Raw genomic sequence first — 27,651 nt, 5'->3', positions numbered from 1 at the left:
ATGCCCACGAATCACTAAATGAGGAGTTACAACATCCCCTTTGTGTAGAGAAAGGCATTAGTTGGCATCCTCTCAAGGCTTGTAAAAGGGATATTGTCTAGGTGGCCTCATACTTCACACTACACTTTCTTCCCTTTCATTTTTGGCTTTAGAATCCTTATTTTAGTCTTCTCTAGAGTTTAATTTTTTTTTAGTCTTCAATTTTTATTAGTTATGCCTTTCTCTTTTGAACATATAGATGAGAGAATAAGATCAAGCAATAGAGTTACCTCGAGCTTCAACTCACACTCTTGTTCTAACCTTAGTATCTTAAACTCAAAAGATAAGTTTATTAGTGATGTGACTAGATACTAGATTTGAATGATATCTGGTGGATATAAAATATTTAACGATAATTTAAATATATATTTTGTTCAACTCAGTATATTTGTTTTATAAAAAATATATATTTTTTATTGTATTTAGTTAATATATCATGAAAATATATTTATTTTTATGTGAGATGAAGTCCTGTAACTTATAAATGATAATTTCAAACTATAAATTTTGCTCAACTATATAAAATGTACTTTTGATTAAAAAAATATTTTTCTCACTTTTTATTGTCAAAACATTGAAAAATACTGTCGACGTTCGGAGTTGGTCGACCATGGTTCGTCGGTCCGCAATGATAGAATAAACACCAATGCAAAGAGGAGAAACAAATACAACAAATAATAAATCGCACACAAGAAAATTTTTACGTGATTCGATCAAAATGATGTCTAGTCCACAATTATTCTCTGGTTATTCCAGTAGAGTAACAGTATTTTATTCATCCCCCCATCCAATGGTTTTTTGACCCCTCTTTATAGTTATCGATCTACAATGAGACAATGAACACTAATGCAAAGAGGAGAAACAAATAGAACGAATAATAAATCGCACACAAGAAAGTTTTTACGTGATTCGGACATAATGATGCCTAATCCACAACTGTTCTCTAGTTATTTCGAAAGAGTAACAATATCTTATTCATCCTCCCCATCCAATGGTTTTTTTACCTCTCTTTATAGTGTGGGGTGTTTATAATTTTTATAAAATTCAAAATGAGAGGATAATATTATAAAAACAATATGTTCTTATTAGCTTCATAAAATCGGAAATAGATTCCGCATTATTAGGGATTTGGTTTGCCTCAGATAAGACAGGTAGACATCGCATCCGATTATTTCGCGGTCTTTTGTGCTGAACGGTTCGGCCAGCGAGTTGAAAGCTCGCTAGGTTGTGCTGTTTGAGCTCAGGTTTCGGTGTCGTGCGACCTTGCTTTGACGACCTCGGCCTTGGGCCCATTAGATTTCGTGAGGTTGGGTCAGCCTGCTAGGTCGAGTCCAGCCCATAATAAGTGGTCCAAAAAATACCCATAACACTAGCCTCCAGCTCGCGGTGCGATATTCGGACTAGGAACTGATGTATGTTGATCGAATTGGGCTATGCGAACTATCAATCCGTCTTTCAGACTTTTGTCCAGTCGTTTCAAATCACGTTGTTTCATGTTACATGCCTTGTCTAAGACCTATTTAATGTGCACGTACCCCGTAACTGCTTAATCATTATGCTCGTAGGCCCCATAATTTTACGTGTTACCGTTAGATCTAGGGGAGTCCATCGGTCCCTCAATCCAACAGCAGAACAACCCAACCTATATAAGCGTGAGGGAATTCTTTTCCCTCTCACTATGTCATTTTGAAACGATTCTAGCTCTTGCACTCTTCTTCTTCCTCCTAAAAGACTCCATTGTCGACTGCTTCGCAACCTTTCCGCCTTGCTCCTCGAAGATAACCGTCGCATTCATGCCAAGTACTGACCTTCGCCTTTGGTATTTGCAACAATCGATTTGAAACAATAAGCCTCTTACAACTTATTAGCTCGTTTTACCACTGTTTAATTCCTCCCGTCGACATCTCTTCCACACCCTCGCCTCCTAGCGATGGTTGTGTGTCTTTAGGGCATCAAGTGATGTGTTGTCTGGCCTTCGAGTTTGCTGACCATAGGATTAAAATTTGTTTGTCTTAGAGGGCTATCAGGCTTGCAGATTTTACCCCCCCTGTCTTAGGTAGTACCCTGTTGCAAATCGCGCGATCTGATAGATAGGAGATGTCTTTAGGAACTTTGGTTCATGAGGATTGGCTTTCCCTCAATGACCTGACTCTCTTTTCCTATATTTTTTTATCATAGATGTCTACATCAGGTCAGAAGCGCCGCAACCACAGGGTAGAGGACAATGATACCTCCAGTTCGTCGGAGCACAACGGAGGGGCTTGGGAGCGAACTATGCAGGATGCGACCTCCCCTATTGTCGAGGCTGCCAAAAGAGTACCCCCAATGCACCGATCTTGTAGTAGCCCAACGACCTGTCAAAAAACGTGCAGCTTGCGATGTATTCCAGCAATATCCTTCAAAGCTGACGATCAACGAGCTCCGGTCATACGCTTCAAAGTACTGCCTGCCCTGCGACAGTCATGTAATGGTGCATTCTCCTGGTGACCATGCGGCCTTTCTCCTTCTAGGATTCATAAACGTCAGCCCCCAGCACATAGAGTTCAGACTTAGGTTTCCAATTCAGCCCTACCTCATAGATATCCTCAACGACCTAATACTCGCACATTTCCAACTGACTCAAAACTCTTACGCCCAACTCACCTCCTTAGTAATTCTTTTCAAAAAGAACAACCTTCCTCCTCTATCACCCAAAATCCTTAGGTACCTCTATTCTTTCAAGGGTACCAAGGACGGGTTGTATTATATGGCAACTCTTTCCTCTGATTGTAAAAAACTCTTGCCTCAGGGAAAAGCCAAGGGCAAGTACAACGTAAGGGACTATAAAACTCATTGGTTTTACATTTCCTATACCTCCCCCCATAGCCTTAGAAACTTTGATTTCGTCCTCACACCGAGTAAGTGAATCTTCATCTTGCACCTGTAATTAATTAATAATAATATATTTTTTAACAAATTTCTCCTCTTCCTTGCAGACATCGTTGGCATGAAACCCAAGCTGTAACACTCTACATTTTTGGAGCGTGTTATAATTTAGGATTTCGAGAATATAAAAATTTTTCATACCACAACCACTGTCATACATCACACAAATTCCCAAAAATCCTAATTTTCACCTTCTCAACTTAATAAACCCAATAATCGAATAGCTAAGACAAGTGTTAAAATTTCAAATGCGAAAGCTAGATCGAACCTGATATGGTTCACAACCATAATGCTTTATTTATCATAAATAAAATCGTTCAAGACGTCTACAAAATGTATTACTTAGACATCATCTCTCGCAAGTGATAACAAAACGTCTTAAACATATCCAAAACATACATAGATTTACACATAAATAAATATATGCTAAACATGCTACAGGCAGCAAATTAAGCTTATTCTTCAGCTACCTCATTTTCCTTAAAGCTGCTTGTCAAACCTAAAATATTTAAATATTCCAAGAACATAGTCCAATTAGAAGATGAATCTTCAAGTAAGAAACTCCAAAACAGTTTATATCAATGCATGAACAAGTATAAAACATATGAGGAAAATAACAAGAACTACTCCAAAATGGCCACACGAATTTTATAAATGCAACAGTTAAAAAGCCAACAACATATATTTTAAAAAAAATACAATTCATATATGCAACATGATTTCATGTAAGAAAACAAGAGTTTACGTATTGGAACTTCATAAAACACGTTTCATGCAATAAAAGTTTCTCATAAGAGAACAAAAAATAGGATTTGAAGTATAAGAATCTCACCTTGAAGGTTTATCTCTTGGAAGATACAATTTCACAGCAAACGACCTAAGTTTCTGCAGAAAACACACATTTTGATAAACCTAACCTCAAATATTTTTACATAGGGTTGAAGGGCATTAAATTAGGGACAAAATTGAAAAATTTGAAGAAAAATAGGCCCCTCACGCACCACGGGAAGGTGGCCCACACGCCTTCACGCGTAGCCACTTTCTGGCACGTGTATCTCATGCGCAGCCTACCAGTTTCGGACAACTTCACATCGGTTTGGTTTTTCGACCATAATTTCCTTATTTTAACTTCGATTCAACCCCCGTTTGAATTTATGCAACCCTCTCTTCTCCCTCTACAGGATTATAAAAAATAATTGAACTTACCTTGCTTTTTTTTGACTAATTTTGACAAATTCTAGCGAAGACCCACAACTCCGACGAGGCTCGTTCTCCCCCGCTTCTCCTTCGATTTCCTCCCATCTTCTTGCAAAATTTTCTCTCCTCTCTCAGGAGCAAGCTCCTCAACTTCAACCTTCAAAATCCCTTGAATGATTTTGAGAACAACCCATGGTCTCTATTTATAGATTTTTTGAACCAATCACGTGGTGCCACTTGTCTTAAGCTAAGCCATGGACTCCAAAGACTCAAAACTATAATTGAATGGGTTTTCAAATCTAAAACTAGAATGGATTTAATTTTTGAAATCCAAGCCAATACCACAAACTTCTTTCAAATAACATTTTGGCCCGTATTTCAAGTTTTCCAATTTTGATATTTTATCACATGAACTCCTAATTTCATCCTTATTTCATTTAGATAATTCTCTAATTACAATTACACCTTCAAATATCAAATTAATTCTCATTGAGATACTTAAAATCCAAAATTAATAATTCAAAATTACTTGATAAGTACGATTTCATCACAACGCTCTCACAGGACCTTTATTTCATCTCGAAACTATCTCAAGGTTATTTTATTTTCAAAATTAGAGCCTCCTCAGGGTTCCATCGATTTCTCAGAAGCCCCTTACCATCTTTCGGTCTTTTAAACTACTACTTAGCTGAACCGAAAACTATCTCTGATTTGATTTCTTTTAGTGTCATAAATCTCGCATCGAGACACTCGTCAAAGATATACTTTTGTTCTTAGGTATCTAAGCTCCAAGGCACTCCCTACAGCTGATTCGGTCACTTGGTGTCATTTCAAGCATATTTTTTGATATTTTAAACTCGTCTAAATTACATGGCAACCTCACAAAAATGTGGGGTATTACACGAGCTGACCATTTTTTAGGCACAAAGGCTTCAAGATGCTTCAAAAATAAAGACAGACGCGGACGACTCTAAGCTTACTAACCTTTTGCTCAATAGCTACCATCTCGCTCCCTCTCTCGACTGCAAACCCATCAGGGAGAAAGATATCGGAGCTCGGTGCCAAAAAGAGATAAGGTCCGTTTTTGACATGGTAGACTTCAGTGGGAGCCTGGTCGAGGGAGGCAGAGTTCGCCAGGAGGTTGAGGCTGAGTCCCTGCCAAGTCATCAGAGATGGTGAAACTCAAGCTCCGAAAGCCTGGCCAATCTGCGATCTCACCCACGATAGTATCTTCATCCCCTTCTCTTGCCGATGTCTGAAAAGTAGATCCTCGCTCTAAGGCAGCTAGCGGGAACCATGACATCACCATTTTTCCTGGCCTCAATCCCATGATAATAACCCTGTCTTTGCCAAAGTCGGTCCTTGACGAGCAACGTGCCCCCACCTCGTAAGCTAAGATGACCGCAGCTGCAGCTGAGCACGGGAAGGCTGTAGTTCGTGAGGAAGCCCCTGTTGGTGAGGCACGAGTTACCCCTGTCGTTGGAAGTAAAAGAAAAACACCTTCCACCTCGCTTACTGTCCGACAAGTTCAAGCGGATAAGAGATAGAAGATGGCTTCTTCTGCCGAGGTCCCTTCCAAGGTCGTGGCTGGGGGGCCATACTTCGATGTCCTCCTCGACGACTTGGGCGAGATCCTAGGTAATTCTACCAAGGATCTGGATAGAAAGGACGTGTCGGGTGAATCTCTCTCCAATTACATTGCTTGTCACAGCCTCTTAGTAAGAATCTTCATTGGACTTCGTCAATATCGCTTATCTTTTTCTCATGTACTAATCTTCCATGCTTATAGGCTTCCCTGGGCGCTTTGAAACAGAGGAAAGAGATTACCCAATTTTCCAAAGATAAAGAACAGCTCGAGGTCGTCGTAGAGGTGCTTAGAAAGGACAAAAATAAGTTGGAATATAGCCTGGCCTTTCTAACCAAGGAATCCCAGATGGCTCAAAACATCACCCAAGGATTGGAAGATCAGGTGAGGGAGGCCGAGAGGGCTAAGAAGGAGGCTGAGGACAAGCTATCTCGTGATAAGGCGACTTACGAGACATGCCTTTTTTTCGCCACTTCGAAGCTAAACAAAGCCAACGCGGAGCTGAATAAAATAAGAGGTGAGCTCGAGCTACGTTCTTTGGTTATTCCAGTAGAGTAACAATATCTTATTCATCCTCCCCATCCAATGGTTTTTTGACTCCTTTTTATAATATGGGGTGTTTATAATTTTTATAAAATCCAAAATAAGAAGATAATATTATGGAGACAATATGTCCTTATCACCTCCATAAAAAATGGGAATGAATTCTGCATTATCAGGAATCTAGTTTGCCTCAGATAAGACAGGTGGACATCGCCTCTGACTATTCCGCAATCTTTTTGCTATGTGAGTTGAACGGTTCGACTAGCGAGCTGAAAGCGTTGCTGGGAGCTGACTAGGTTGCACGGTCTGAGCTGGGGTTTTGGTATCGTGTGACTTTACTCTAACGATCTCGGCCTTGGGCCTATTAAATTTCGAGAGATTGGGTCGGTCTGTTAGGTCAAGTCCAACCCATAAGAAGTAGTCCAAAAAATAGCCATAACAAAGATGATATATTATTTACGCTATTTTAGAAAAAATATATAAAATATTAATTTATTTAAGATTTTATTTTAAACAAAAAGAAAATATAAAATTAATTGTGTATGTAAAAAAATATAAAAATATCAAACGACGCATTACGTGTACTCAAATCCTATAGACACGTGTCTCTCTATTATTGTGGAACAAAAACTTAGAACCGGGTAAGATGACGAAAGCAGAGATAGAAGGTCACATGCCCATTGAAAAGATGAGGGCCCAAATTAACTAATCCGGTCAAAAAACACAGTTCCTTGGATTCCTATTTGAAAAAAGGAAAAATAAAAAAGAAAAAGAGATTATGTTTATTTTATAAAAGTAAAGTAAAAAAAACAGAGACGGACGATTCAACATGGAAAGGCGACATCATATAAACAAAAAAGTAATTATTTAAAATTTACATTACTTTATGCTAATTTTAAAAATGTTAATACGAAATTAACTTAATAATAATAATAACATCTAACAGGTAGAAAGATAGGTTCAACTACCAGCACGGACAAGGTCGGACAATTTCGCGCGCCCCACTGGGATTGTTGTCGGTAACGAGCAATAAGCGCAGCTAATCATGCACCCTACTAATAGCATATCATTACATCTAATTAGAATTAAAACAAAATTAAGTAGAATTTTAGGTTAAGAAACAGAATTTTTATGGAGCCAGTCCAGCTGATTAGTCAAAAATTATTATTATTCAAATAAATAAATAACAATTTTCCATATAAAACAAAACAACCCCCCCCCAAAAAAAACATTTAATAATAATAATAATAATAATAATTCACCCTTTTTCTCAATTTTGTCCCTGCTTATGATTTTACCCCATTACGGGCAACGTCAATCATGTAATAATGTGTTTATATTTATATATATATAAATATTGCATATATTGACGGGATGATTGAAGCCAGATCATCGGGAATGATCACATGTCCGCCACAAGGGGCGGGGAGGAGCACGCTTAGCAGATCTCGGCCGTCCATTCCGTGAGCCAATCATGATCCCACGTTAACAGTAAACACTGTTTTTAAGGCGGTGATCGATTTCATGGGAGCTTTTCCGGCAGTTATAAAGACACTTATGATGGCATGGCATCGCTTTCGCTATCTTCAGTTGGATCTTTCAATCGGTGCGTCGTAGATACGCGAGACACGTGGCGGTAACAGTTAATTCATGGGGATTTTGTTTCACTCACGCTCCCTAGAACGAACACGATGTGCACCTCTCTCTCTCTCTCTCTTAAACTAAATAAAAAAAACTAAAATGTGAGATTTCATAAAGAAATTATATTCTACTGGTACGGCGCGTACCTCTCCGTTAGATCACGACGGAGAGGCATCCATCTGATCCCGTCCGATCCGAAATTAATTTCACGTGCCCACATGCAGATGCAGGTGCGTCCCGATGGCCCCACAATTCATTCCCGAGAAGATCAGAGCCGTCCATTCTCACCGGTCCCATGACCGAACTTACCTTATCGCTTTAACTTAACTTTTCCTTTTTCCTTTAAAATTTTTATTCCCTTCGCGATCGTTATTTATCTCTATCTCTCTCTCCGCTCTTTACGCCTGTCTCGTCGACTTCCATTTTTCAAATCACACCCCCAAGCTTAGCTTCACTCTCATGGCCTTACTTCTGTGCAAGGCTCTGTTTTCACTCCTCCTCGTCTTTCTCGTCTCCACCCTCCAGGCCTCCGGCGCGTCGCCGGCTGAGACGGGTAAAACTTACATATTCCGAGTTGACAGGTTCGCGAAGCCCTCCATCTTCCCCACGCACAGCCACTGGTACGCCTCCGAGTTTGCCGACCCCGTTAGCATCCTCCACGTGTACGACACCGTTTTCCATGGCTTCTCTGCCTCTCTTACTCCATCTCAAGCCGCTTCCGTGCTCGAACACCCTTCGGTGCTCGCCGCTTTCGAGGACCACCGGCGCCAGCTCCACACCACTCGGTCGCCGCAGTTTCTAGGATTGCGGAACCAGCGCGGACTCTGGTCGGAGTCCGATTACGGCTCCGACGTCGTTATCGGCGTCTTCGATACTGGAATTTGGCCCGAGCGCAGGAGCTTCTCCGATCTGAATCTCGGTCCGGTTCCGAGGCGCTGGAAAGGCGTTTGTCAATCGGGAGACAGGTTCACTTCGAGGAACTGTAATAAGAAGCTCGTTGGAGCTCGGTTCTTCTCCAAAGGCCACGAGGCGGCGGGGAGGCTCGGCGGTGGCGGAATCAACAAGACTGTTGAGTTCCTGTCGCCGCGAGACGCCGACGGTCACGGTACTCACACGGCGTCTACTGCCGCCGGGAGGTACTCGTTTCGGGCGAGTATGGCCGGTTACGCGCCTGGAATAGCCAAAGGCGTTGCTCCGAAAGCTCGATTGGCTGTGTACAAAGTCTGCTGGAAGAATTCTGGATGCTTTGATTCTGACATTCTGGCTGCATTTGATGCTGCTGTCAACGACGGCGTCGATGTCATTTCAATATCCATCGGAGGCGGCGACGGTATTTCGTCTCCGTACTATCTCGATCCAATTGCGATTGGATCTTACGGCGCCGTTTCAATGGGAGTTTTTGTGTCCTCCTCCGCCGGGAACGACGGGCCTAATGGTATGTCCGTCACGAACCTTGCGCCCTGGCTCATGACGGTCGGAGCGGGAACTATAGACCGGAATTTCCCGGCCGATGTAATCCTTGGCGACGGACGGAGGCTCCCCGGTGTGTCGTTGTACGCCGGAGCTCCGCTGAAAGGGAAAATGTATCCTTTGGTTTATCCTGGTAAATCAGGGGTACTAGCTGCTTCTCTATGTATGGAGAACTCGCTCGACCCCAAGCTTGTGAGGGGTAAGATTGTAATCTGTGATCGCGGAAGCAGTGCCAGAGTGGCAAAGGGACTGGTGGTGAGGAAGGCCGGCGGCGTCGGAATGATTCTCGCCAACGGCGCTTCGAACGGTGAAGGCTTAGTCGGCGACGCTCACTTGATCCCCGCTTGTGCCGTCGGTTCTGATGAAGGCGACCTAATCAAGTCCTACATTGCATCTTCTGCAGTCGCCACTGCTACCATTGATTTCAGAGGCACCATACTTGGGATCAAGCCGGCGCCGGTGGTGGCCTCCTTCTCCGGCAGGGGACCAAACGGGCTGAACCCCGAGATCTTGAAGCCGGACTTGATAGCTCCCGGCGTAAACATCTTAGCCGCCTGGACGGACGCCGTTGGCCCGACGGGATTGGACTCGGACACTCGGAAAACAGAGTTCAACATTCTCTCCGGCACGTCCATGGCTTGTCCTCACGTGAGCGGTGCGGCGGCTTTGCTCAAGTCGGCACACCCAGATTGGAGCCCGGCAGCGATAAGGTCGGCGATGATGACAACCGCCAGTATAACCGACAATCGCTTCCAACCCCTGGACGATGAGTCCTCCGGCAAACCCTCCACTCCTTACGATTACGGAGCCGGGCACCTCAATCTGGGCCTTGCAATGGATCCGGGCCTCGTGTACGATCTCACAAACGACGATTACGTCAGCTTTTTGTGCTCAATTGGGTACGGAGCGAAGACAATCCAGGTGATCACCCGATCACCGGTGAATTGCCCGATGAAGAGACCGTTGCCGGAGAATCTGAACTACCCGTCGATTGCCGCGCTGTTCTCGAGCTCGAGGGCGGGTGCGTCGAGCAAGACATTTGTGCGGACAGTGACGAATGTCGGGGCAATAAACTCGGTTTACAGCGTGAAGGTTGAGCCGCCCAAGGGGGTGGCGGTGACGGTGAAGCCGACGAAGCTGGTGTTCTCGGAGAGGGTGAGGCAGCTGAGGTACGCGGTGACAGTGACGGCGGATAGCAAGAATCTGGTCCTGGGCGACTCGGGTGCAGTGTTCGGGGCACTTTCTTGGGTGGATGGAAAGCATGTGGTTCGGAGCCCCATAGTGGTGACCCAGATTGACCCCCTTTGAGCAATCACATTGATCCGAAAGATGATCATAGAGTGAAGGTTTAAGCTGTTGTTGCTACATTAGTTCCCAAGTGTAATGGGTTTTATGTATGGCGCTTGTTGCTGCAAGGGGTAGGGAGTCACTAGGAAAAAGAACTGGAGACAGGCTGTTAGGGTTGGGTTGGGTTGCTTTGCTTTTTGGGTGTTTTTGTGTTCCAAGCTGAAGAGTTCATAATGTATCTATTATAGACTATAGGTACTTGCATAATCTGGGCTTTGCCCTGAAGTCATGGTTTCACGCAAAGAAAACTTTGAACAAACTTCGCCAAAAAATATTGACTTATAGAACTTTTTATCACGCGAGTTGTTTCAAAGATAAATTTCATTTGGGTTTTTTTTTTTTTTCTTATTCGTTCTGGAGATTGGTATGCAATAACTTTAGGTCATAATCATGTTTGTCCATACATGGAACAACACACATCAATGGCTTTATTAAAAGATAAAGAGGAGGGTGAAAATAAAGCTATATAAATTCCAATCCTTCCCGTGTCTGTCCATGGCCGTTAACTTGTCCTGTCTGTCTCTATTTGGCTATCTAAAGGAAATCCCAATTGTGGCTTGAGAATAAATTTGAAGAGTCAAAAGGGCAAAACAAATATCAAGTGAACAGATAAGAGACTATACTTCAAAGAAAGGATAAGCCGGGTACTAATGCGCTAAATAGGTCCAGATGCAAGTCCTAATAAGTGAGATAAAAGCTTGTTAGCAGCATAGGATAATTGTTTAATCAGGCTAAGGCTAAGCCAAATATAGCAAGTGAACCCCAAATTGATACCTTCAACGGATCTCACTATTGTGAAAATCATCAGTTAAAACTCAAAAGTATTGTCAGATGTGGCAATCAAATTATCATCGCCATCTCTCCCTCACAATAGCCATTAATATCGGAAGAGAAGATCCGACCAAATGTGATAAAGACAAAATCGACTAGAGAAGAAAAGACGGTCACAGAAAACAAGTTACAAGTGCAATGAAAAACAAAATTGGGGCGACGATCACCGAATTCGTTAGTTGTTGTGACCAGTGGAAGTGGCGACAGCGATGAGCAAAACAAGGTGAAATAAAATTAAAATAGAAAGTAAATTATTTATAATATAATTAGGAACATAATAGAAAAGTTAGGTGGCAACTTAGCATTTAAAAAAAAAAAAGAAGAAGAAGAAGAAACAAGCTGGGTAGCAAGGAGATTAAAGTTTTGCTACTGCTGTGGCAGATATCTGTTTTTCAGTTTCTAAATTTATCAGGACAATGAGAGAACAAAACCTGTTGGATTATTTGGAATTTGTTGTTGGGATTGGATGTTCATTGAGCTGCCTCAACAGCGAGAGAGTGGCCAATTATTTAGAGGCTGGACTTGTGAGGATTTGTAGTTTTTTTGTTCAAAACAGAGTTTATCCGATTCATTCAAGTAGTCAAGGTAAATCTATTGAGGCCAAACAACTGCAATGTATTGTGTTCTTTCTCTCTCCGGGACAAGCTAACCCAAGAGAGCCAGCAAGAAGAGAATAATTAGGACCTTGCACAGATGCTGAGTGTTCCTAGCCGTTTGGAAATGTCTTAACCATAATGAATGATCTAATTCTAGACATATGGCAGGTAGGTTCGACATTATTTAATAAATTCAAAAAGTTAAAAAAGTGACCGTTACAGGGAAGCGTGACATGGGATAATTTTGAAACAATTGTTACTGCATATTAAGTGATGATGAATTTGCCAATAATGCTGCGAGAAAAAGCCAAACTTACTAGCCGACAAAATCTCTGAGGAGATGATATAATAGAAAGAAAGGTCCAGTCTCAGAGTAGCCCTATTACATTTTTTTTTTTTCTTTTGCTAGTTTCCTGTTTGATGTAGTAAGCATTTAAAACTGGTCCTCTTTATCGGGAACACTCTCGACTGTAGACTTAGGATCCAGCCACTACTAATAGCTTCAGAACAATGCACCTTCTGTTGATTTCTTGGCCACGTAATGGGAGCCTGTCCCATTAAATTCCCTCACTTGATTCAATACCTAGTCAACATGACCAACCAGAGAATACACTATTATATTAATTTTAGGCCACATAAAAATATCCAACCCAGTCCACATGATTTCTTAATTCATGTAGTCGATCCATATATAATAATGAATTAAGGACGTAATATACTGTTATTGAACTAATTCAACTGAAAACCTTCAACCAATGATACAAGGAGGCCCGGAGATAAGGCTGAACCCTGAATTCTTAGTCAATCCTTTCTTCTCCATGTTCAACCTTACCGCTTCAGCATCCTGAAACCTCCCTGCTGATGCATAAATGTTTGAAAGTAGCACGACAAGGTCAGGCTCTTCTGGATCCTGCTCAAGTATCATTCTTGCAACAATTTCTGCCAGCTCTATGTTGCCATGAAGCATACATCCACTAAGCAAAGCCCTCCAACCATTCAGACCCATAACTTTCCAAGATTGGCCCATAAAATTGCTGGCTTCTGATAACTTGTCTGCTCGTGCAAGGAGGTCAATAACGCACCCATAATGCTCGTGGCTAGGTACTATTTCGTTGTCTTCGACCATCTGATTGAAAATAATCAAACCATCATCAACAAATCCTGAATGACTGCAAGCACTCAAAACACACAGGTAAGTTGCAGAATCGGGCTGTGCCCCGTTCTTCTTCATGTCATGGAAAAGGGCAACGGCAGTTTTCCCGTGACCATTGATCCCACACCCAGTTATAAGTGCATTCCAGGAGACTGTATCTCGAAGATGGTTCATCTCCTTGAACACGTTGTGTGCCGATTCCACATTCCCGCACTTAGAATAGGCCGATACGAGACTATTCTGGACAGAGCCATATTGGGAAAATCCTGCTTGAAAAGTATAGCAATGGAGCTGCTGGCAGAGCTCCAGGGCAGCAAGTTTGCCGCAGACTGTTAGAGCACACGCTACCATCACTGAATCTGAGCCAAAAGTTTCTTCTGCTCTTATCCTGATCAGAAGATCCAGTGCCTGTCTAGGCTGTTCATTCTTCACATATACAGAAATCATAGTTGTCCATGATACCGGATTCTTCGCCTCTGTGTGGTTGAACACGGTTTCTGAAGAATTTAATTCACCACACTTGGAGTACATGGCAATCATGGAGTTTGCAAGAGGGATTTCTAATCCAAATCCACGGACAACAACTTGAGCATGGACCTGTTTTCCTCTGTTTAAATCACCCAACACTGTGCAGGCCAAAATTACATTCATAAAAACTACTGCATCATACTCTACCCCGTTGTATCTCATCCTGGAGAAAAGCCTGAGAGCATCGAAGGCATTTTCCATGTGCACCAGCAAACCGATCATCGTTGTCCAACTGATGGCATCTCTACTCTCCATCTCATTGAACATTTTAGTAGCAGAATCCAAATCTATCAAAGTTGAATACATGCCAAGAAGAGAATTACTAACATGTGTGCTCAAAACAAGACCAGATTTAACAACAAACCCATGTGTTGATTCACACAGTCCCCTTGACCCCAGAGCAATACAACCCTCGATAAGAGTCAATACTGTCACGAAGTTGGGTACTAAACCATACTTCTGGAACTGATTAAACAATGCAATCGTTTCTTCAAATTGCTGATTGTAATTAAATCCAGCAAGCATGGCATTGCACGAGACCGGACTCGGGTTGCTAATCTGCTCAAATAATTTAATAGAATCAAGTATATTTCCGGATTTTGCATATGCATCCAGCATCGCAGTACCCACAATTGAATCAGAATCTAATCCATTTTTGACAATAAGCCCGTGGATAGATTGCGCAAGCACCAAATAACCCAACCCTGCAATGCCAACAAGAACACCCACGATGCTGTAAGAATTAGGGACTAAACCAAAATCTCGCATACAGGAAAAAAGTTCCAGTGACCTTCCAGGAAACCCATGTTTTGCATAGCCATGAATCATGATTGACCATGCAACAACATTCTTCTCGGGCATTTCTTCAAACAGCTCCTCTGCATCTTGAACCCTCCCAAGTTTGAAGTACTTACTCAAGAGTTCCGAGGACTTAAAACTGTGAATGTCACTACGAGGACACCCACAAATGGAGCGAAAGTTCTTGATTCTTACGACCAAAGAAACCCCTTTAATTGTCCTTAAATTCATCAAACTGTAATACACCTACCTCGAGATGTTACACATTTAGTTGACGCAGAGGTTCCACGTGGCCTTTTGGTCCAAACGCGTTCCGTTTTTCCGCCACGTATTCTATACATCAACCGACCCGGCCTTCCAGTTGCTTCAACGGTAAGATAGAACCGCAATATAAAGCCCTACCTTCGGCGTTTCTCCGACGAATTAATTACCAATATTCATAGCACAAAGCTCTCAGGTCCCAACCATGGCGTCTCCAAACTCGAAGAAGTCGTTGTACCCAGAGGTAGATCTGTCCAATCCAGAAGTTATTTCCTCTGCTGCTTTTCCATCGTCCTCGTCTTTATACCCATCCATCGAGACGAAAGACCTCGCAGAGAACCTGTTCCCAGACAACGAATCAGAAGCCGAACAGCGGAGCCCTAATTCCAAGCCCCAAGATTCTCAGCCCGCTTCATTTGAATCTTTAGAAGAAGTCCTTATTAGAGTTCCGGGCACAATCGTCCATCTTATAGACAAACAGCAGAGCATCGAACTCGCGTCCGGCGAACTCACGATCGTCCGTCTACGCCAAGGCGAAAACGTCGTGGCCGTTCTTGCTCGCATCGGTGACGAGATTCAGTGGCCATTGGCAAAAGACGAGGCCGCTGTCAAGCTCGACGAGTCGCACTATTTCTTCTCGCTGCGCGTTCCCGGCGATGCCAGGTCGGACGAGGAGGACAGAAGCGAAGTTGGGGAAGATGATGAGAACTTGTTAAACTATGGATTGACGATCGCGTCGAAAGGGCAAGAGGGGCTGCTGGACGCTTTTGACGGCGTTTTGGAGCATTATAGTGCGTTTTCCGTGCAGAAGGTCTCGGCGGCGGTCGACGGGTCTGTGGCGGCGAGGGAGACGTCGCCGGAGGAAATGGCGGCGGAGGGAAAGAAGAAGATGTTGGTAGAGGGGAGTTCGGCGGCGTACTGGACGACGCTGGCGCCTAACGTGGAGGACTACAGCAGCGGCGTTGCGAGGATGATCGCCGCCGGATCAGCGCAGCTGATTAGGGGAATTTTGTGGTGTGGAGATGTGACCGTGGATAGGTTGAACTGGGGAGATGAGATTTTGAAGAAGAGATTGGGGCAGGGTTCAAACGCAGAGATTAGTCCCCAAGCCATGAAGAGAATGAAAAGGTTCAATCTTTACTTTAATTAGGTTGATTTTTTTATTAATAAAATCATATTTGGCTAATTGTATGTTACTGGCTTTACTCTGAACCGGGATTAGTTTATGTTGAATCATAGACACCATTTTTTGATGAAATTACGGTGTGGTTTTGGTCAGGGTTAAAAGGATGACAAAGATGTCGGAGAAGGTGGCCACTGGAATCCTTTCTGGGGTTGTGAAAGTCTCGGGTTTCTTTACAAGTTCGATTGTGAATTCTTCAGTGGGCAAGAAATTCTTTAGCCTTCTACCCGGAGAAATTGTTCTTGCATCCTTGGATGGATTTAGTAAGTGTCTCTCGTCTCAATCTTAGTTTATCACCAAATTAGTTCGAGTTTCTATCTGAAGAAAGTAGGTTGGTTACCTTAAAATTAATATAGATATTATCCGAATATACTTGGCTCAATGAGAATTATTTCCAATCTGATCAAAACATTTGCCGTCATAACATAAATGATGCTTTCTGTTTTCTTGAGAACAGCTTGCCGATGGTACTAGTAGAACTCTTCATGTTTCTTCTAGTTGTACTTTCCATATGCAGAAGCAGAAATTGTAGCATGTTTCCCTGCCTTACACTGATGAGATCATTGCTGTTTGTGCAAATAGCTAGAGTTTGCGATGCCGTTGAAGTTACTGGGAAAAATGTCATGTCCACATCATCAGTTGTGACTACCGGACTGGTTTCTCAGAGGCATGTATCTCACTCATCCTTATTCTAAAATTATGTACCATCCTTCTGACTATGCAAAGTTCTTATCATTCCCATTTTTCAACTTCATCATCACTGTCCTCACTTGTTTTTTTCAACCAAAATTATCATTTAATGGTAGATATAAGATCATCGCACACGAGCATTTCATTTATTCTTCAATTGCGTTATGGTGTTGCTGTTTGCCACCAGTGGAATCTGCATATAGATGTGAGATGGGACATGAACCTCATCCTGCTGCACCTTTGGTGGAATCTTTATATTCATACAGATGGAACATTAGTATTGAACCTTTTTGAGTGAGTGACAATGGTTATAATGGCCTAGTCGAATAGTCTTATCGCTGTACTAATCATCCATGTTTGGCTATTTCCTCAAACATAAGTATGAACAGTCTGATTTTTGGGCAAAATACACAAGCCACATTGTCTATAACCTTTAAGGTAAATATGAATAGTCTGGTTTTGGGCAAAACACAGCAGCCATGTCAAGTCTTGAGTATTTTGAACATAGTTGGGCAGATGTTTTGGTTGAACATAGTGTTTTTGACCTCCGTTCTCCCTCCTCTCTTGGAGTTAGTCTGAATTGGTAGATGACGGGGGCAAACATCAAGTTCTCAGAATTAAAATGTTTGGTTCAGGTATGGAGAGCAGGCAGGCAAGGCAACACATGAAGGGCTGGGCGCCGCTGGACATGCTATAGGAACGGCTTGGGCTGTGTTCAAGATAAGAAAAGCACTCAACCCAAAGAGTGTCATCAAACCTACAACCCTTGTAAAAGCTGCTACTCAAAAGAAATCTGCTGAATTGAAGGCCAAGCAAAAAAAATAATCATACAAGGATTTCTTGTTGGTTGGATCTTTCGAAAGGGTGGTGAATTACTTGTTGCTTTTGTACAACTTTGTAAAGACCAAGCTACGAGGCAGCTGTTTTTGTTATGAAGAAGTTGGATTGTTGTTGTTTTTTTCTTTTTCCCTCTTCCTCCCGTTCTCCTTCCCTTGTAACACTAGGGCATAACAATATATAAAATTTATGTGTGTTATAATTGACCTGAAATTTAAATTTGATTGAAATTATGACTTCGAATTTAATTGTGATTAAGATGTTAGTCAAATTTGATTTTAAGTGAGATTTATTTCATCTGGATAAATATTCTCATAAATCATTTTCTGATTAGGATGTGGTTTTATGTGTACATTTATAGATAATTTTAAGTCTATAAATAGATGCTCAATGCTCTGAAATTAGTTACAATTATATCACTTTTATTGTAGCAATATTTGTGTAGTGATATTTTGGTAGTAGCAACATCACCTTTGTATTAGTAATATTTGCTTAGTGATATTTTGTTCTTTCTACCGTGATTTTTTTCGATTTAGGTTTTTCACATAAAATTTTGTATTCATGTGCATGATTGATGGTTTGATCATGGTTTGTATTCTATCCAATTTTGTAACAAAGTGATATCAGAGCCATTAGATTAAACCATCAACATTTGGCAGATCTCAGCCATTGGATCTACACATCTTCGTCATCTTTCAGCTAGAACACAAGTTGCCCAGCTGTCGCCACCATCGCCGCCATTGGTTGTTGTTGTCATTTAGCCACCGCCGATGTCGACCATGCTACCTCCATTGCCATTCACGCATCCTTCTTCTTTCGTTTGGGCCTTCATCTCCGTCAGTTGCCTTTATCTCTTGGTGGACTGCGATGATAACCTCACCATAGTTGTCGATCAAGTGAGCTTCCTCGATCTGCCTTTGCCAACGATGACCATAACCGTTCATCTTTGCCGGACATAGCTCATCGTTGACTTACTCTGGTCATCTTTTTTGGCACCCTCCTTGTATTGTAACCATCGACCTCTCTTCTTGCTCTGTCGCAATTGACCATCGCCTCCTACCATCTTTGCCTTCACCTTTTCTGATCGCCTGTCAGACCTTCCTTGTCGCTTGTCATCCGTCAATACAACCGCATTGCTGATTGGGTTTCCCCAATTACAGAAAGTTGGTTTTAGGCACACCCAAATCTAGACCCAACCTACTAGGATTCAACCTGCTTTAGATTCAATCAACCATATTAACAGATCCAGATCTATTTTTGCCCAAATTTGCTGCCCAGATCAAGTAATCTAGTCTATTTTTTATTGGAATTTGTTTATCGATCATTTTAACATTATTTGGGGTTATTTGATCTTCGTAATAGCTACCCCGAAGTATGATATTCTGTTATTACATTAAAATATTTGATTCTCTCTATGGCAGGTTAAAATGTGTGCGTGCAATTTTGGATAAATGGATTTAGATGAAGATGGAGTTATCAAGGGAAATTTATATTGGTGAATATGGAGTCATTAACATCAATGAAGATATGTTGAACCTAATCTTATTGGCTATGGTTTAAGTGCAGCTAAAGATATTTACTATAGTGAACTTCGTGTGGATTTGGGTGGTATTTTTCGTGGTACAGTTTTAATTGATATTTATCAAAAGATTAATTCTCAGTTATTTTGTTGCAAGAAAGAATTTTGGATAATTCTATATTTTTGAATTTCGTGTCAAGGTAGAACTTGTTATAATTGTAACCCGAAATTCAAATTTGACTGAGATTGGTAATTTGACCATAATTATGACTTTGAATTTGACTGCGATTAGGATATTAGTCGCAGTCAAATTCGATTTTAAGTGAAATTTATCTTATTTAGAGAAATATTCTCATAAATCATCTTCTGATCAGAATATGGTTTTTTGTATATATTTATAGATGATTTTATGTCTATAAACAAGTGTCCAATACTCTGAAATTAGTTGTAGGTATATCACTTTTGTTGTAGTAATATTTGCTTAGTGTTGTTTTTCCCAATTTAGGTTTTACACATAAAATTCTATATTTGTGTGTGATTGATGGTTTGATTGTAATTTGTATTCGGTCCAATTCCGTAACATGTGTGTCACTGCTGTTTTTGATCCAAAACATCAATGGAAGTCCTCCATTCAAATAGTTTTATTTGCATTAGAAAGTCATATACCTGCAAGACAGTGGCAATTGAAATCAAGTTTAGTTTCATATTTTTCTTATTTATCGGATTACAATTTATTTCCCGGAAGGACCTATTCTGCACTCTTTTAAGGGTCCTGTCCCGCAAAGATATCATAGAGGCTGCTCTCTAACACTAACTTTTTACTGTATTCACTTTAGATTCCATGGTCTTCCCTTCAATAACTAGTCTTAAATGGCTTGTAGGTCTTGAGATCCAGAACTACACCAGCTACTGAGCCAACAGCAGCAGCAAGAGACACAGAGAAGCAAGCCAGACTTAAGAATTGAAGTGCAAGCCACCTGCTTGTCCATCGCCTGATCTTTTTCTGAGAAATGTACATTTCAACGGGGAAGTAGACTGTTAAAGGCCAGAATCCGAGGGCCCCAAGAATTCCAACCACATCATTGAAGAAAGGCATGAGCATGGCTATGATTGTAGTCACCACCACAAACATGGTCCTCCATACTAGCCGGAAAAAGTTGAGCCGGTAAACACCGTAGCAAGGAATTGGTAAGTCATATTCTGCTGTCACAAAGTCGCTTTTTGACCACTTCTGTGCACTCTTTTTCTCCGCAAATGCAAATAAAGGTTGGCAATAAACCTGCATTTTAATTCAGCTCTCTGAGTTTAGAAACTTAAGAATGCAATTTGGGGTTATACCTCAAGATGGTACTTCGATAAGTTTATACCTGGTATGCACCCACAAGATGAATAACAATGGCGAGATTGGCTATGTCAAGTAGCCAGTACGGGTTGTAAAACCCGAAGCCAGTTAGGAGATTTCCCGGAGCATTATCTCCGAAAGCAGCATAACCCATGCACCCACAGAGTAGATAGAACACTGTTGTTACTATGATGCTCAGCAAAGTTGCCTTCTTCATGGTCTTGTGTTCTGCTGGGGGAGATTTTACAGTATTCTGTAGATGCAATGAAATAATCACAGTAATTCAATCCCGATTTACTGTTAACAAGGCAAAACAAGCATAGAAATTCATTCAAACCTGTATATCTAAGAGGATGATAGAATAAGAATATGCAAAAGCAATTGCCCCAAGAGCCTGCAGGCTTCTCCATAGCTTCTGTGTGGCAGTTACTGTCCCTGCTTTTGTCATTGTCCCTATGCTAATGCCCATCATGCTTCCTTTGAAGCTCCCATTTTCTGCACGAAAACCAAATTTTTCACACGTCCGAAGCTACACATATATGAGCATGCATATGTTGCCCTTTGGCCTTGTGTTTGTAGTTTCTATGCGTTTATATATACCTGAAACTTTGGCAATACCAAGAGCTAGACCTACTGAAGAATATGCGAATGACATGATAGCAGCAACTATGGAGAGCCACCAAACTTGGTCAAAATCTGGGATTTGGGAAAATATAATCTCTATGATCCCAAATGTTATCATGTAGCTGTTGCTCGACATGTGGCACGGATCTTTTCCCCCACTCTTGTGGAAGCAGTTGGATCTTTTTATTGCCCTGAACATGCAGAAAACATGAAGTAGTTGGATCATTATATGCCACATGTGTATGATCTAACCATCTGCCATGGAAGAAGACTATGTTAGAAGCACTTACATCATGCTTACTGATGCTGCAATTGTGTAACCAATTGCAGTGCCAAACAAGTTCAAGTACTGAATTGCCCCACATGTTGCAACCTTTCTCCCTCCTGTTACCCAAATGGAAAAACATCTCATTATCACCATATGTATATTTCAGCCAATCAGAGATGGAGGAGTTGTAGTTTAATTTGATGCAAATGAATTGAGCTTGTGGTTGATTACCTGAGTAAGCCTTGACAGCATCCATGTAAGTGTAGTTTCTCTGCCCGGTGACCGGGTCCCCGAATCTGTAGCACTGTGAGAGTAGACCAGATGTGTAGAGAATTACCAAGGCAAAGAGAAGCATCACTGCTGGGCCTGCAACCCAGCCGAGCTGTGCAATCGACCATGCCAAAGACAGCACACCTGACCCTATAACTGCTGTGATTATGTGGGATGTTGCTGTCCAAAAAGTTCCTGAGAAAGAAGAAGAAATCAGGAGTTTCTTTACAGGAAATAAATAATGAGTTCCAAAAGGGGTTTTAGATGATGTGGATTTCATTAATTAATTAATTATTGGCTACCATACCAGGTCATGTATTTGAGCTTTATTAATTTGCCGATGTTGTCCAAAATCTAGGGGAAAAGTAAAATATTTTAAAGGATTTTTTTGATTCCTCGACATTTACTAAGACCTGTTCTCTTCAAGCGGCCATCATCATCCAAGCACTTGGAATAGTTGGCAAGAGGGTTTATTGCTTCAGCCTCCCTACTCTGGGCTTTGGGTTGGACTTCCACTTGCATGTAGTGTCTGATGTCATGCCTCTCGTCAATCTAATTAAGACGTCGTCGTCGTCGTCACACATATGTTAAAATTTAACGAAAGTGAAACGGGTTAGAGCAGCAGATTTAAGAATCCGAGGCGGATATATATTTAGCTCTAAATCACTTAAATTAACGAAGAACACACACACACACACACACAATATAACCATAAAAAGAAAGAGCTATATATGGTAATATATGCAATCAAAGTGAAGATGGTCTCACAGCCCCATGATTGATTCTGGGTGGAAGAGTTCTGCTCCTTGCCAACATTATTGTACAACTTAATGAGAGAGAGAGGGAGAGAGAGAGGTGGTGGTGGTGGATTGCATCAACTAAAATGTTGCAATGGGCTTTATATAGGAAAAGGGACGGATGTTTTGTACTAGAGAGCTGAGGTAGGATATATACTGATAATGTCACGTACAGCACTAGAGTGGCAAATGCTTAACAAAATTTCAAAAGTTTCTCCTTTTTTTTTTTTTTTTTTTTTCCTTCGGTTTCAACAAAGTTAACAAATATCTAACACCATATAGCCAGCCACACATCTGCCAGACAAGGTGCTTTTTCTTCCTTGACAGAATATCTTAATAATATTAACAATGATTTGACAGATTCTTCTTTCTATTTTAGATACTTAACAGTACTCCGATTTCAATCATATACAGATATAGCTTCCTCCTTTTTTTTTGGTCGGATATAGCTTTCTTCTTCAGTATTACCATGATCTGCTAAACCCCAAGAAGTGAGTATCATTTCTCCAAACCTTGTATGTGTTATGATACAATATGTACTATGAAACTGAAGCATGTTTCGTATAATCCCAATCTCATAGTTTGAGAAAATGTGTCGACAATACTTTGAATACCATACAAATATAACTTTTTATATCAGAGTTCTTAATTTGAATGCTGCCATGTCTTATATTTAAAAAAAATCATTAATAATTCCAAAAATATTATTATCACATCTCTTTGGGAACCTATCACCTAAATTGAGAGGACGGCGCAGTTGTTGGAGTTTTAGGTATCATTTTGAAGGTTTCTCTTTTGTTAAGAATTGAGCGGTCGCATGTCAACTCTGCACTAAAGGGATATTACACATGGAATACCCTAATCTACCCCTCCCTTAGTGCAGAATATCCCAAACAAGTTACTGTTACTTCTGTTTAATGGTGAGGGTTTTTGAGTAAAAATTGGTGCATGAGATTTGCTCAAGGGAAATTCTATCGCGAACCCGAAAAATTACTCTTCATAACCCACGTCTTATCAAAATTTCTAATAATTTTAAAATACCTATTTTATCCCCCCTCATAGCCCACAGCCAACCTTCTTCTCCGATCACCTCTCATCACCGACCATCATCTCGCATCTCTCTTTCCCTCCTACATCATATACACACACAAACACATACATATATATATATATATAGAGAGAGAGAGCATGGCCGCAGCCATAACAGTCGTGGCCATGCAACTAGCAAGCTCACACACACACCCATATATATATATACACACACAGCAACTCAGCACACACACACACACATATATATATACACATACTCACACACACAAAAGCATGGCCGCGGCCATGGTAGCCGCGGCCATAAAAACCTCCGCACCTCGCGGTGCGGAGGTTTTCAGCAACCCCGCACCGTGAGGTGCGGGGATTTCAGCAATCTCCGCACCTCGCGGTGCGGGAGTTTGCAACCCCCCCGCACCGCGAGGTGCGGGGATTTTAACAATTCCCACACCTCGCGGTGCGGGAGTTTCAGCAACCCCCGCACCGCGAGGTGCGGGGATTTCAACAATTCCCGCACCTCGCGGTGCGGGAGTTTCAGCAACCCCGCACCGCGAGGTGCGGGGATTGTTGAAATCCCCGACTGCTAGCAGTTGGGAAAGTCAAGTTTCCCCGACTGCCAACAGTTGGGAAAGCTAGGTTTTCCCGACTGCCAGCAGTCGGGAAGACTTTTTATATTTTTTTATTTTTATTTTAATTAAAATTTTTATTATAATAAAATAAAATTAAAAAATAATACAAATAAATAATTTTTAAATTTCTACATTTTAAGTAATTATAATTTAACTAATTTTAAATTTTAAATCATAGTGTTGAATTTTTAATACTTAAAAGAATTTAAAATTAATTAATTTATCTTATTAAATTACTTGAAGATACACATATCTAAAAATTTTATCATCATTTAAAATATATTTTTTTTATAATTACATATATTTAAAAAGAATATATTTTAAATGATGATAGGATTTTTAAATTTATCTTATTGAATTAGGTAAAGATATATATATATTTAAATTTATCTTATTAAATTTTTTTAAGTATTAAAAATTCAACACTTAATTACAATGATTTAAAATTTAAAATTAGTTAATTTATAATTACTTAAAATACAGATATTTAGAATTTATTTATTTATATTATTTTTTATTTTATTTTATTATAATAAACAAATTTAATTTAAATAAAATAAAATAAATTTAATTAAAATAAAACAAATTTAATCAAGCCTTCCCAGCAGTCGGGGAAGGCTTGATTCCCCGCATCGCGAGGTGCGGAGATTTTATAAATCCCCGCACCTCACGGTGCGGGAGTTGCTGAAACCCCCGCACCGCGAGGTGCGGGGATTTCAAAAACTCCCGCACCTCGTGGTGCGGGGATTGCAGAAACCCCCGCACCGCGAGGTGCGAGGGTTTCCATGGTCGCAGCTGTCATGGCTGCGGCCATGGAACTTGTATATATATAAGTGTGTGAGTGTGTATATATATATTTGTATAGGTGTGTGAGTGTATATGTGTGTGTGTGCTGGGTTGCATGGTCGCGGCTGCCATGGCCGCGACTATGCTGTGTGTATATATATATATATATATAAGTGTGTGTGAGTGTGTATTTATATATTTAGGTGATGGCTGGGGATGAGAGGTGATCGGAGAAGAGAGTTTGCTATGGGTTGTGGGGGTAAAAGAGGTATATTAAAATTATTGAAAATTTTGATGGGACGTGGGTTTTAAAGAGTAAATTTTCGGGTTCTGAATAGAATTTCCCTTTGCTCAAATATGGATGGTAGGGTCAGAAAGGACACCTCTTGAAAGACACATGGAAAAAAGAAAAAGGGAAAAAAAAAAAAAAAAAGGCTCACTTCCCCTCCTCTCACAAGAGATTTTGCCCCAAACGCAGCAATGCTTGCTGACTCTTCCACCACAACCTATAGTTTGTGTCCTCTTCTGCAAGGGGGAATATCAATATGCAGGCCCGATTCAAGATATAGGCCACTAAGGCAGTGGCCTATGTCTAGAGGGCCCCAAAATTTATAAGTAATTAAAATTTATTTTTTTTATATTTTAAGATACAAAAGTACTAAATAATTTTCTTTCAATTCATACTCTATTTATTTTGTTATTTCATTTGAGCAAAAAGATTCCAAACTCCTCAAGTTCACAAATTATTTTTCAATATTAAGTAATGTATAGTGAAATATCATTTAATTGAGGAGGTCATCAATGTCTTAATTTTATAAATTATTTTTTAATATTAAACAATGAATAATGGGGTATAAATTAGTAATGTGATAGAAAAAAAAAAAAAAACAAGAAGTGAGATTATTTTAGGGGGACAATTTGATAAAATGATTTTTTTTGGATGATGGAAATTAATCTGCACTGATCCTGACATTAAAGAAAAATAAATAAATTAATAAATTTTTAATTTGTAAGACCTAATTGTAAATTCTTCACATTTTTTACTTATTTAATTATCATATTTTCAGATCTTTTTCTCTTGTCTATATTGTCAATTAAAAGAGATTTATTTTCTAAACTTGAATACAAAAATTTAATTAGTGATTTTGTATCTCAAAAAGTAAATAAAGTAAGAATTAAATAATTTTTAATATTTATTTATATTATTAAATTATCACTAAATTAACTCTTGACTAGAGACACAAATATCGGTGAATATATAATATATTATGTTACTTTCGTTGAGCATTGTTTTGAGTTACTTTTTATAAAATTTGTGATTTGTTGACATACTTTTACAGATGCCGCTTGAGAGAAGAGTTAGACTAATGTCATTAACTTGTTGACATATGAGAGTTAGACTAATGACATTAACTTGATGACCACATATGCCCATCATTATTTGTTCTTCTTAGCTACCTAAATGTTTTAATATATTTTAATTACAATAATAATATTAGAAAAATCCCATTTTTTCTATGTCCATTAACCTAAAAATGAAATTTGCTCCACACAGGAAATTCGTGAAGGAAATCATTGGCTTAGGAAAAGGAAACACCCACCACCTAAAACTAAAAGTGGCCTTGTTTATGTGGGCACTGGGCAGCATCAGGATTGGCCTAAACTTTATCCATCACTTATCCTAACCTTCCAAGGCAATATTCCAAACACGTTTTAACAGAAAGTAAATGAAACTCTTTTAATCGGAGTTGACCTGATGGGCCGGTGGTCATCGCCGCCGCCACCCCCGGCTGTCCCCACTGTCAACTTGCTTGTAAACAGCCACGGTCCAGAGTCTCCTTTTGTAGCAGTACCGGCCTGTTAAATAGTTCCAGCCCATTCATAAAAGCCCACACCCACTAATTTGAGTTGACGGCCCATTAAATGATTCTGAAAAGCCCAGAAGCCCACTAATTTGGATGTATTAGGATATGAGGCCCTCCTGTCCATTGCAAACCTGCTTCTGGCATAAGGGCGTAAATTTCATGGGCCCAATTTTGAGCAATCCATGATTGTTGTTTCGGACCCAATCCGTTTTGGTGGACTGGGTTATCACATGGGCCCAATTATGAAGCCCAACTTTATGTACTCCATGCTGAATTCCTATGACCAGACCAGATCAGATCGTTTTATTAAGAATCAAGTAAATCTGGACAAACCCTTTTTTAAGGTAATTTTTAGAGGGCACCTATCTTTAGTTAAAGGCATCAGCTACTCTTAATGTTTTTAAGAATAGCATATATCTCCCTTGCCATAAACAGACTAAGCAAAATGACAATCTTTTTCTTAGAATTTAAGATATTTTCTCTCTCTCATTTTCGCTCTCTCCCACTCGTCCTATCTCTTTCTCTCTCCACTCTCTCATGTGTCCAACTTGGCCCGTTACTATAATAAGTCGAGTTTGTCTCAACTTCCTCATTTATATAAGGTTAGGTTGGGTTGAGCCCAACATTTCTAAGCTTGTGACATGGCCTTTTTAAGGGCTCTACTCAACTCAAATTCACGGCCCGATTGAATTTTGACCCAAAAAAATAAAATTATAAGTAATTCAATTTTGAATTTGAATTTTTTAATATTTCATTTAATAAATCTAGTATTTTAACAATTATATAGACAATATCACAAATTTACAATAATAATAAATAAATTTCAAAGAATTTATATTTCATATACAATTTTGCATTTTTTATAACAAAATTAATATCT

At 40.2% G+C, this 27,651-nt stretch overlaps 4 protein-coding genes across 6 annotated transcripts; 2 read left to right on the top strand and 2 right to left on the bottom strand.

The window, feature by feature from the left end:
• Positions 1-8,299: 8,299 nt before the first annotated feature.
• LOC127801356 (subtilisin-like protease SBT1.6) lies at positions 8,300-10,972 on the top strand. The gene has a single exon (XM_052336374.1). It carries the CDS (start codon positions 8,390-8,392, stop codon positions 10,706-10,708), a length of 2,319 nt encoding a protein of 772 aa, XP_052192334.1. The 5' UTR covers positions 8,300-8,389; the 3' UTR covers positions 10,709-10,972.
• Positions 10,973-12,440: 1,468 nt separating this feature from the next.
• LOC127801353 (pentatricopeptide repeat-containing protein DOT4, chloroplastic-like) lies at positions 12,441-15,045 on the bottom strand. Of its 2 annotated transcripts, none has more exons than XM_052336368.1 (2): positions 14,904-15,045; positions 12,441-14,559 (listed from the first exon to the last, which is right to left on the bottom strand). In XM_052336368.1, exons 1-2 carry the CDS (start codon positions 14,992-14,994, stop codon positions 12,923-12,925), a joined length of 1,728 nt encoding a protein of 575 aa, XP_052192328.1. In that variant the 5' UTR covers positions 14,995-15,045; the 3' UTR covers positions 12,441-12,922. The 2 variants fall into 2 exon arrangements, with proteins under 2 accessions (XP_052192328.1, XP_052192329.1); XM_052336369.1 differs by lacking the exon at positions 14,904-15,045 and adding an exon at positions 14,646-14,776.
• Positions 15,046-15,119: 74 nt separating this feature from the next.
• On the top strand, positions 15,120-17,872 carry LOC127801355 (protein EARLY-RESPONSIVE TO DEHYDRATION 7, chloroplastic-like). Of its 2 annotated transcripts, XM_052336372.1 has the most exons (4): positions 15,120-16,042; positions 16,194-16,360; positions 16,680-16,764; positions 17,423-17,872. In XM_052336372.1, exons 1-4 carry the CDS (start codon positions 15,120-15,122, stop codon positions 17,610-17,612), a joined length of 1,365 nt encoding a protein of 454 aa, XP_052192332.1. In that variant the 3' UTR covers positions 17,613-17,872. The 2 variants fall into 2 exon arrangements, with proteins under 2 accessions (XP_052192332.1, XP_052192333.1); XM_052336373.1 differs by lacking the exon at positions 17,423-17,872 and having other exon boundaries at positions 16,555-16,703.
• A 1,875-nt stretch (positions 17,873-19,747) lies between these two features.
• LOC127801354 (amino acid permease 3-like) lies at positions 19,748-22,497 on the bottom strand. Its single transcript, XM_052336370.1, has 8 exons — positions 22,416-22,497; positions 22,061-22,199; positions 21,609-21,842; positions 21,400-21,493; positions 21,086-21,300; positions 20,823-20,980; positions 20,511-20,738; positions 19,748-20,422 (listed from the first exon to the last, which is right to left on the bottom strand). The coding sequence occupies exons 1-8, from the start codon at positions 22,461-22,463 to the stop codon at positions 19,997-19,999; spliced, it is 1,542 nt and encodes a 513-aa protein (XP_052192330.1). The 5' UTR covers positions 22,464-22,497; the 3' UTR covers positions 19,748-19,996.
• Positions 22,498-27,651: the final 5,154 nt, after the last annotated feature.

This window comes from Diospyros lotus, chromosome 5, assembly GCF_014633365.1.
Source record: "Diospyros lotus cultivar Yz01 chromosome 5, ASM1463336v1, whole genome shotgun sequence".
Taxonomy (NCBI): domain Eukaryota; kingdom Viridiplantae; phylum Streptophyta; class Magnoliopsida; order Ericales; family Ebenaceae; genus Diospyros; species Diospyros lotus.
The sequence above is the reverse complement of the archived record's forward strand: the minus strand, read 5'-3'. Positions and strand labels throughout refer to the sequence as shown.

Excerpts from the sequence above, each read along its gene's own strand:
- LOC127801356 (XM_052336374.1), top strand. The coding sequence starts at position 8,390 with ATGGCCTTACTTCTGTGCAAGGCTCTGTTTTCACTCCTCCTCGTCTTT.
- LOC127801354 (XM_052336370.1), bottom strand. The coding sequence starts at position 22,463 with ATGTTGGCAAGGAGCAGAACTCTTCCACCCAGAATCAATCATGGGGCT. Across the intron at positions 21,843-22,060 it reads TGGCCGCTTGAAGAGAACAG|GAACTTTTTGGACAGCAACA; the intron begins GTCTTAGTAAAT and ends CTTCTTTCTCAG. Across the intron at positions 20,423-20,510 it reads ATCTTGTGGGTGCATACCAG|GTTTATTGCCAACCTTTATT; the intron begins GTATAAACTTAT and ends ATTAAAATGCAG.
- LOC127801353 (XM_052336368.1), bottom strand. The coding sequence starts at position 14,994 with ATGTATAGAATACGTGGCGGAAAAACGGAACGCGTTTGGACCAAAAGG. Across the intron at positions 14,560-14,903 it reads TAAATGTGTAACATCTCGAG|GGTTGGGTTATTTGGTGCTT; the intron begins GTAGGTGTATTA and ends TTGGCATTGCAG.
- LOC127801355 (XM_052336372.1), top strand. The coding sequence starts at position 15,120 with ATGGCGTCTCCAAACTCGAAGAAGTCGTTGTACCCAGAGGTAGATCTG. Across the intron at positions 16,043-16,193 it reads GCCATGAAGAGAATGAAAAG|GGTTAAAAGGATGACAAAGA; the intron begins GTTCAATCTTTA and ends GGTTTTGGTCAG. Across the intron at positions 16,765-17,422 it reads ACCGGACTGGTTTCTCAGAG|GTATGGAGAGCAGGCAGGCA; the intron begins GCATGTATCTCA and ends TGTTTGGTTCAG.